Here is a 10131-nt window from a genome sequence, read left to right as displayed (position 1 = left end):
GCCCTATACCGTTGTAGTTGGTTGGTGGCCACCTGGGCCCACCTGGCCTTCCAGGCCTTATTGATAGCCTCTGTAGAGTCTTTGCCTTGGGCTCTCCAGGCTGCGATAGCCTCTGTAGCTTCCTCTATTGCTAGAGGTTGTGTCGGCCCTCTGGCTCTTTGTAGTCCTTGGAAGCGGTTGCGGATCCTGTTGCAGGCCTCCTCGACTAGCAGGCTAGGAGGCCGGTAGCTTGGGAGAGGAGGCTTTGTTGCAGGCTCTGTTCCAGGCCTGGTTGCCAGCTGAGAAGCCTGAGGAGTCGGGAGGGTAGGCTCCTGGAGCCTGTCTTCGAAGTCGGCTAGCCTCTTGTTAAAATAGAGGTCTACTGGAGGAACCCACGTTTCAGACTCAACGCGTCGGGTTGGGGTAGCCTTATAGGCCCCGGCCACTATCCGTAGGCTTCTGTTCTGGGCCTTCTGGAGGTCTTTTGCAATGCCCCGGGGCTGACCGCAAATGGGGGTAGGCTTGTGGAAGCTTGAAGCTCCATAGGCTAGGGCACTGCGAATGCACTTGGTATAGACCTCCCGGGCCTTGGCGAGGGCTGGGCCCCAGGTCTTGGCAGCTATTCTGGATCGTGCGAAGTCCTGTGTTTTCAGCTTCCCGGTGAGCCTTCCAATCTAGCCTCCAATCTAGCCAGACTCCAAGGAACCGGCTAGAGGGTGTAGGCTGTATGGCGTTGAAGCCTTGGCCCTGTGGGTGGGCCAGGTTGACTGGGTTTGGCCATTGCCTTCGGCCTTTGTTGAAGTGGATCAGCTCGCTCTTTTCTCCGGCAAAGACCATCCTCTAGAGTCGGCCCACTGTAGGCAGGTCTTCCAGGCCTCTTCTAGTTGTCGGCAATTGACCTGGGGCCCTCGGCCAAAGGCTAAGAGGTTGGTATCATCTGCAAAGCCTAGCTATCCCTGGATGCTTCTCCTTCAACGCCCTATATAGGGAAGCAATATAAAGGATGAAGAGGATAGGGGATAGTGGGGAGCCCTGTGGTACCCCAGCCTTGACTGGTATAGTCTCTGTAGCTCGGCCGTCGAAGTAGAGCGTGGCCGTCCTATCTTCAAGCCAGGCTTTAATCCACCGCACTAGCCACCCAGGGAAGCCGCAGACCCGGAGGGTATCTAGTAGAAAACAAACGATTCTGGAGGCTTGCTGGGCTCTCGGGCAATAAGGACATTGTGACAGTTTACTTCCACAGCCGTGAGTTTGCTTACGTAGAGCTAGTTTGTAAAAGCCTGTTACGCACGTGTTCTTAGCCTCTCGCTTGGAAAATAACAAAGAAGGGCCTTGTATGCATCTTGTCCAAGAGCATCGTCCTTTCTGCTATAACCGGCTAGGACGGCTGGCAGGTTGGGAGATATGCATGGTAGGTCGGAGTGTTACCACCTGGGACATGCTGATTAGCAGCGCCTGAGGAGCAGGTGCTGAGGAACAGGGTTTTTCCCTAATATCAGTCTCGCAGGGTAGGCAGTGCTTTCAATTTCCTGTTTCAGTGAGCACTCACCAATTTGCTGCCGGCGAAACATTAGTATTTCACCTTCTAATCTTGTTGGACCATCTTAGTTGGCAGATCTCTGGAAGCCCCCACCTTCCCCATCAGTGTTGGTTATACACACACACACATTCTGCCCGGCGGGCTTAACCCGAAGGGCAACTATGCACATCTATGTACTAATACAGTTCTTAATGGATCCAGGTCTCCCAGAGCCCGTACCTTCTCCTTTTATGGCTTCCGTCCTGACTTCTTCTGCCATTTTCTCTGCTGGTGGTCGTGGGTTAGTGATAACATGAGTAAGCCGGCTTGAAGTCCAGTCTCCAAGAGTTCAACGTCCTATCCTCGGCGGTTGAGGTGCTTACTCGGCGCGGCACGAGGTGGGTGGTGTCGGTCGGGTTGGTGGTAATGAGTTGATGGTGATGAGCTGTTGGTGATGGATTCAGGCTGTTTCGTTCTTGCTACTCTGCGTTTAGACGACCTGTAGCAATGGTGAACCGTTAGTGTGCCTACCCACTTTCTCTGGCAAGGACTTGGCCAACGTCCGCTTAGCCCGTGCAACACGGAGTGTTGTTGATCGCATCCTGGGTTCTTGGCCTTGTTGCCTAGCGTTCTGTTGGGTTGCCTCTCTCGCGTTGTTCTTGGCAATCTTCAGGAGCTCATTTTCGGCGGTCGTTGGGATCCACACGACTGAGATCACATTCCTGGCGTTCCGTGCTATTTGTATTGCTTCGTACGCCTCGGAGACGTATTGTTGTCCTGATTGCTGGCGTGGACTCTTCAGGGTCAAAACAGCTGCTTTGTTGCTCGTGGCGAGTATGATCCGGCGGTCCGTGACTTCCCGCAGCAAGCTTAACCCATGCGGACTGCTGCAAGTTCTGCTGAGAAAGGGTTCTGTTCCGTCCTTGCGCCTAGCGTCATCTTGAAGGTCTTGTCTCGCGGTCCACCACGCATGGATAGCGGGATACGGACGACCCCTCCCATTCCTACCATGCCGTTTCGTGCGGAGCTGCTCACGGCATTTGCGTTGTGGCTGTTTCATCAACCGTGGTGTCCACTCGCTCCTCCCATGGTGTCAGCACGAACGGATTGGCCGTTTCGAGGCTCTCCATTAGCACGTCCTTGAGTAGATCTGCCATTATAGGCTCGCTCCTTTGACGTCGAAGCTGACCAGGCTCAAATCTCTCTCCTCCGCCATGCGGTGTATGTTTGCTCCTGCAGAAACACGAGCGCTTGCTCTGCTGACCGCTGCTTGCGCGCGCCGAAGTGGTTCGTGGGAAGAAGACCGTGGCCTTAGAGTCCCTAGATTGTTCTCCTTACGAACTAGCTAACTAGCTGCACAGACCTGCCTCGTAGGGCAACCTAGTCAGAGAGGCAAGGCCAGACCTCCCTACCGGACCTCTCGGCCACGGAACCCCAGGGTTTGGACCTTAAGCCCTCCGCAAGAGGCGAAACCTTACAGAGCTTCGTAGGCGACACCACAGCAGCCTGCGCAGGGCTGGGTCCCGGGTGCGAGCTGGGTACTTGGCATCTGCAAAGCTCCATCTCTCTTGGAGAACCGACACGCGCGTCCGTCCTCTCCGGCCAGCTACACTGCTCCTCGGAGCTACAGATTCTTTGCGGCGGCGACACCACACATTTGTTCCACAGCCGAGGTACCCATACCCGGTGCAATCCATCCGCGGCTTCATCCCATACTGTAACCTGCGCCCGGAAACAAGGGGACGTGGCCTAGCCACGCGGACAGTCCAACAGGTCCCCGGCCGAGGCAACAGCTGTTTCGCTCCTGTGGCCCGGGTGCGAGCCGGGACCGCAACTCTACTGCCCTCCCCTCGATTCAGCATAGCCGCCACGACCCACCTTCTGCCGGGCGCAACCACCGACTTCCAGCTTCCCGTTGCACTGCGAGGTCTCCCCACGAGGCCGAAGCCGCAGTGCCGACCGTGTCTCACAGCATGTCGTAGGAAAAAAGCTGCCACACCGGTGCAGCTCCCTCCATCGCACTGCCACTAACCTGCCCTGATCCACTATCGTAGTTCCTCCCTTTGTAGTGTGCTGTTTATCAAGAGGGCGAAGCGCCTCGAGGGAAGGCCAGCCGCCCGTGTGCCTCCCCCTAACGAACCCGTCACCTTCCTTCTCCTCGGTCGAATAGCAACTCTTGCAATCGGAGTCGTACACCAGCTTTCGCTACAGTCCTCGTAGCGTCGTCTCACCGGTCGGGATTGCCGCCAAGACTCTTAACTTCGCTCTCCCAAAACTGGGCAGCGCCGAGGGTGCCCTGTCTCTTTTTCAGAACGTCGAAAGAGTCGGGTAGTTTTCGTAGCCAGTATCCCCCTGATGTTGCAAAGTTTGTTGCAGCTTGTTCCTGTCGTTGGTGTCGGTAAGTTGCGGTTGTCGGGCGGGGTGGTGAGGGATTTCCGGGCGCTCAGAAACCTCATTTCTGATCCTCGAAATCGACGTCTTCGGCCGCCAACAGGCCGGGCAGTAGCTGCGCGGAACTGCAACCCCTTGGAAATGAAAGACCAGGTCGCAAAGGACCTGTCTTCCAAATTATGCGATGCCTGGCCGCCTGCGCGGGCGGCCCCCAATGTTTCTTCACCGGGCGTTGGTTATACAGTAGGAAAATGTGAGATTTAACAAACTTGAGCTGACGGTATGCCACCCAAGTCATTCCCTGCAGCCTCCCTAAACGTTATATATTAAATTTAAGTTTCAGTCTTGAAAACTTCACATCATTCTTCCCTAAAGGAGATTTAATATAAAAGCTTACGGACTTGTTGTCTCCCAGCCCACCAGTATTCTTTGGTATCACTGGGCAACACAAACCATAATGGCGCAACCCCAAATTCTCTTTGAATTGGGATCTAAGATCTGCGATTCCCTTACCCTCCTAGATAAGTTTCATTTGGACCAAGCTTTAGATGGCAAACTTCCCCTTCATGAAAGGGACAGAATGAGTGGACGAGTGTGGGCGATGATATTCAAAGATGCTCAATGGCTCGAGAAGGCGACTAAGGCTGGGCTAAAGCCTGCGCTTTTTGGCTACAAGCTTACCAATATCTATAGAAAGAAGAAACCGGTGCAGGCTCACCTTTTACTTATTGTCTCTGATTGGAGCGGCGACGTGAGATTTGACAAAGAACAACTCTTCCGATCATTGCACAAGCATGAACACAACGAGACAACATTCGAAGTCCACTTCGAGTCCGGTATTATTTTGAACATTCATGACCCTGTCACCGCCCTAGAAGGAATTAGGGTGGTAGACCCGGAGAAATATTTCCACAGAGATACTACCGGTCTCTCTTCCACTGTGCTCTATTACAACGACCGGGACCTTCAGAAGATCACGCCGCATTGTGTTGGCGACCCGAGCTCTGCTTCCTCAGAAGAGCTAGTTGGTGATATATGTTCTGTCGAGCTTAAGTTTGCAAATGGAGAGCGAGTGTTTCGCCGTATTATCAAGCAGGGTGCAACTACAAAGGTAATACCCATCCGTAGGGATCATTGGATTATCGGATGGAGATGGCCACGCCGAGGCCAGGCTGGTATCTCAGTTGATAAATTTGTATAGTCAGCAAGCACGATTCTGTTATGAGTGGTAAATAGGAGATCAAATAATATCTATAACGTATTGAGACACTTTTCTTCATTTTCCTTTTATCTCTGCTTTGCTGTCTTACTTAACTAGTTAAATATAACGTTAACGTTAAGAACTATACAGAAGAAAAGAGGAATCGGAGCTCTGGTGGGCAGGGCTTTTGAAGGCTAGCCCCACAGTTCCTGATTCGGCCCTGATTGGGTGTATGTGACGGCAAAAAGTGAGTCATGGATCTGAGAACCGTGCAGATCGCGGGTTGGATGGATGGATGGATGGATTTGATTTCGCCCGGAGGCACTAAGCCTAAAGGGCCTCGGCACGCTAAATACATACGATTCGTCCGCTTCTTCCATGATCTCACACAAGCCCTTTGAGTTGCCCTTTGCGCAAAGCTTCCCAATACCTTTTGCCTCTTGTCTTGATTGTTAGCAGACCGTCTCGGAGGTTACGTTCTCCAAGTGTTCAGCGTCCCATCTTCAGCAGCTAAAGCGGGATCTGCTGGTTGAGGCTGTGTGCTGTTAGTGAGCTCCACTATTACGACTGATACAGTCTTCGTTGTTCCTCGTCTGCATCCAATCTCCCCGTCGCCATCGCGTACTTGATCGTTGCCCGGACTGCTTTCATGTCTGGCGACCACATCTTTGAATCCGATCGAACTTTCCCTCCAAGGTAGAATGAGAGGCTCCCTCGTCTTGTCATTGTACATCGCAGCATGTCTTCCCTCAGGGCTGTCCATCTCACGCATCACAGCAGAAAATGCTCCACTGTTTCCCTCGCTTGGCCGCAGGGGCAGAGGTCTGACTCGACCGCTCCAATTCTGCTCAGAAAGCCGTTCAGCCTCGCCATTCCGGTTCGGAGTTGTGCCAAGATACAGGCCTCTCTTCGCTTCAGCTTATCATAGAGGTCGCGAGTGTGCTTGCCAGGTAGTGCCACGTCCATAGCCTTTGAGAACTTACCCACGCCTTCAGGAAGAGCTCTCTCCTGTCGCTGTTTCGCCAGTGCCAGCCTGATTGCGGTGGACTTGGCCTGGGGCATTTGGACGTTGGGTGTGCCACCTTGCCTTGCAGCCCTTTGCGCCGCCGCCTTGGCCTCCAACCCCAACGCGAAGTTGGCTTCCGCTAGTATGCACAGGAAGTCAACCGAGTTCCCTCTCCGTTGATGCAGCCTTGCCAACTCGGCAGATCGCGGGCCACTGAGCCGTGCCGTCACAGGGGGGATGAGAACTGCATCTATATGGGTAAATCGACGCTGCGTCATGCTGAAATTGTTGTGATTAGCTCTTGCTTGTTTGTAAGAGTGTTTTTTATCTGCGTATGAGATGTAGTTGCGAGAGCCGGGGAGAACTGCATTGGGCAGTGCACCATTGCCCTTCCACATGGGTTCTGCCGTGGCACCCCATATTCTACCTAGGTGCAGTACGGGAAAACCTCACCGATGGCTCAGCGAGAAGGGTCATGGGTTGCCAAGGGAATAGAACGCACTCCAATACGATTGTCACTACAGCTTTAGCCAATCTGTAGGGTTTCAGCTCTTATTGATGTAAACTATTCCGGGAGGTAACAAGAAAGATATCGATAGCCAAGGAGGGAATTTATAGTTCTGGAAGTTGTCGTACAGCTTACTGAAGCGGTTCATCGTGCTACATACGAGTCAGAGCTGTTCCTTTACAGTTCCATTGTTTCCTGTCTTCATCGTTCGGCCGGAGGAGGGAGACAAGCGACGAGCAAGCCCACGAGGGCGGCCATGTTCTCACGTCGTTGCGTGATCCTACATGCTCGGCTGGAGAGACCATAGACCACACTAAGTTATATATTTACTTGCCGGAAGAAAGTGGATACCACAGTGGATGTTTCCTTCCCGTTCCCTCTCGCCACTTTTTACCTTCGCTTTCTTATGAAGATAGAGGAGCGCCAGAATCTAGTCATTCGCTCTCAGGAGAACCTGGAGCATTCCCTTTGTGCCGGCCCTTGGTACATTTCTGTGCATCGAGGTGTCGTTTAAGAGCGTCCCTGCGATTGAAGGTTGTCGGGCAACGCGGGCACTGCATTCTCGCTCGCGAGCGGTTGTGTTTGCAGTCTTGATGCCGGGTGAGTTCGTACTGCCGAGAGAAGGAATAATTGCAAGCTTTACCCGTCTCCCGGAGTGTATGAAGGCAAAAGAACCTTTTTTGTTTCTTTCTTGCGCTCAAACCGATCCGTTTTCCGCATTCCTCTCTCAAGTGAGCCCTCAAGCCGTCTCTCGTTTTGAACCACGACCCACACCCGTCCCACGGACAAGAGAATGGCTTATGATCTTCTCCTGCATCTGCTTGAAATCTGGCGTCGCCGCCTGTTGGTTCCTCCGGCCTTGCCAACTCGGTGCCCGGTTTCACGAGTCCGCTGGGCTCGTCAGAGGTGAGACATTGGCCTTCCAAAAAGACTCGGCTAGGCGTGACGACTGACGAGGCGAACTCGAAGGGGATCCCGCTAACCGTGGCTGAAGGGGATGCTGCGGCCCATGGAAGCAGGAAGAAGTTGTCCGGGGGTAGGGTTGAAGCACCCCACTCAAAGGACACAGGAGGTGGTGGCAACGCATCGGCTGCTAACCAGGAAATATCGGGCGGTCGGCGTGAGCCTAGGTCCGGGCCTTCGTTCCTATCCGCCCTGGCCGAGAGGTCATTGCGTTGGGACACGGCGTAGCCTGTTAGTGGCTGCGGCGTTGCCGCAGGACGCGGCATCTCGGTTCTGCAACTGTTTCCGTTCAGTCGGTGCGGGAATCAAATCCGGCATTGCGACTCACCTCATGATGGCCGATCCGGCCTCTGTGGTAGAATAGATACTACCGGGCCGCGTCCCTACAGCACCTATGTCGTTGGGGAAGACCATGTCCTCAATCAGGCTTGGGGACGGGACGCCATCGCCATGCAACTCTGGCGGCAGAAGTGATGGTGAGTAGTGCAGAAAGAACGACAGAGAAGCATAATATGCCTCCGGAAACTGATAGCCAGGAAATTGTCGGACGGGCCCAGCCGACTCCTCCTCACCGATGTATATCTGGGGGAAGATGTCCATCGTGCGGGCGGAAAGATGAGAGTCTCTGTAATGCTGGGGCTCAGTTGAAGTTATGCTGCCGCACGAGGAAGTCTGACCGGGAGCCTGAGCGAGCATTTACGGTGCAGGAGGGAGAAAGGGTTGCTGGGGACTCCTTTTTATGTCAGGTCCTCTGGGAGTTGCCACCGGCTGCGTATCCCCTGGTCCAGTGAGGCAGAGACGCTTGCGCCCCATGTCGGCAAAGGATGTGCCACAATCGGTCACCCTGCGTATGCTGCGGCATGTTTGAAGAGACTGGGAAAGGGGCAAGGCCGAGAGCAACATACCTCCGCATCATGCCTCCTGAACGTGATACTGGCCGTGAACCCAAGGCTACAGGTCGCCGGTCATGCCGCTAGCGGTGTGTGTTCCCGTTATCCGGACACGAGGCGCATTGATGATTGCGGGTTTGGCAGAAATGCTCCCTGGCAAAGGAGTTGACCAACCTCTGGTCAACCTGGCCGGTGTTGAAGTGGCCAGGGCCCGTTATCTGACAGTTCGTTACGCGCGTCCGTAGATACCCCGTTATTTGCTGAGGATCGACAAGCAGCCGAAACGCACAGGATAACGCGCCCTGCGCGGGCTCCACCCCCGTATTGTTGCTATCATTTGAGGCTCTAGATTGGGTGAGGTCGCTGCTTGACTCAGGACAGCGACTTCGCCTTAGGCACCGTAGGGGTACGATATACCTTTCGGCCTCCTGGTTCTCCGGGGTCGACTCCCTCTAGACATGATGGGATTCTGCAATCCCTTGGTACATTGGGGTTAATAAAAAAGCCGCCCGGGGTGTGTAGCAGACAACCAGAACCATGAGAACCACGCGAAATAAACGCCTAAGACTTGAAGGGCAGTGCTATCAAGCCACAAGCCTGGATCTTTCCTCCTCGAGTGCCTAACGGTAAGGCTCTAGGGTGCCTCGGCGGCTGCTGCCCTTTGGTAGCGAAATGCGCTGCTGTTTTTCCTTAGCTCCTCCTTTTCCTTCTCGCTGTCCCCTTCCCCTTCTATTGCTTGCTCGCGATCAATACTTAAGAAATTGAGCCTGCTCTTCTTGTTCTCTCGACTAAGGCACCTCAGAGCTAAGATGCCCAAATCATACCACCTGCAGACGAGAATTACTGGTCGTTCATTGTTTCCGAAAAGTTGGGGTAGATTGAGAGCAGCCTTATTGCTGCCTTTAACGCGTGCGTCGCCGAGGGAATAGAAGAAATGGCCGTCGTCTATGCCGCTATGTCGACTTGCTTCGAAAGGTGAGGACGAAAGCGTTGGAAAGGAAGAAGGAACCTGCGAAATACGGAGATGTGTTTGTGCTTAGTCTGGAAGATGTGCAATACGCCCTTTCCTCTAGCAAAAAGGCCACAGAGGTATTCCACACGAAACCTTTGTACTCAGACAAACTCGGAAGAAAGCTATCATTTCTTATAACTTGGGTGACGGAGGACTTCGACGAATCGTTAAGCCAACGGGCCCACGAATAAAATACTAATACAGTTGCAATATTGACATAACTAGTGGATTTTGTATTCCGGGCAAGCATGAGCAGTGTTATCTGACGTATAGAAGCTATCCCATCCAGTTATGACATTTCTTCTACGAAAGAGCCAGTACCTAAGCTACAGATTGAATTCCAGCCTTTGAAAAAGCATGCTCATGGTCCTGAAGAGTTTCCAACCTTCGGTAAGGGTGCCCTTTCTTCTAAACCTCGTACCCGTAGAAATCTAGCCATATAACGTACATGATAAGCGAACGTCCCAGACAAGCGAACGTCCCACAAATCCACTCTTCCATACCTTTCATCTTTTTATCGACTTTCCCTCACAACGCAATATGCCCCTAAAAAACGACGAAGCCCAAGTGCAATTAGCCCTTCAAGCAATCCAGAATGATCCGAAACTGAGCCTAAGAGCTGCAGCTAGGATCTATTCTGTGGACCACGAGAAGCTCAGTCG

General features: G+C 53.3%; 2 protein-coding genes across 2 annotated transcripts; one reads left to right on the top strand and one right to left on the bottom strand.

Annotated features, from left to right (window-relative positions):
• Window positions 1-4481: 4481 nt before the first annotated feature.
• On the top strand, window positions 4482-4871 carry N657DRAFT_532786 (uncharacterized protein; the record flags this gene model as incomplete). The annotated part of the gene is made up of 1 exon (XM_062787746.1): window positions 4482-4871. A coding segment is annotated over one exon (390 nt), but the record flags the coding sequence as incomplete, so codon positions are not given.
• A 2163-nt stretch (window positions 4872-7034) lies between these two features.
• Window positions 7035-8238, bottom strand: N657DRAFT_705974 (uncharacterized protein; the record flags this gene model as incomplete). Its single annotated transcript, XM_062797381.1, has 3 exons — window positions 7896-8238; window positions 7377-7840; window positions 7035-7126 (listed from the first exon to the last, which is right to left on the bottom strand). Exons 1-3 carry the CDS (start codon window positions 8165-8167, stop codon window positions 7035-7037), a joined length of 828 nt encoding a protein of 275 aa, XP_062643680.1. The 5' UTR covers window positions 8168-8238.
• Window positions 8239-10131: the final 1893 nt, after the last annotated feature.

This window comes from Parathielavia appendiculata (assembly GCF_033297405.1).
Source record: "Parathielavia appendiculata strain CBS 731.68 unplaced genomic scaffold N657scaffold_21, whole genome shotgun sequence".
In the NCBI taxonomy this organism is placed as follows: Eukaryota; Fungi; Ascomycota; class Sordariomycetes; order Sordariales; family Chaetomiaceae; genus Parathielavia; species Parathielavia appendiculata.
Note: the sequence above shows the minus strand (reverse complement) of the source record. Positions and strands in the feature narration are given on the sequence as shown.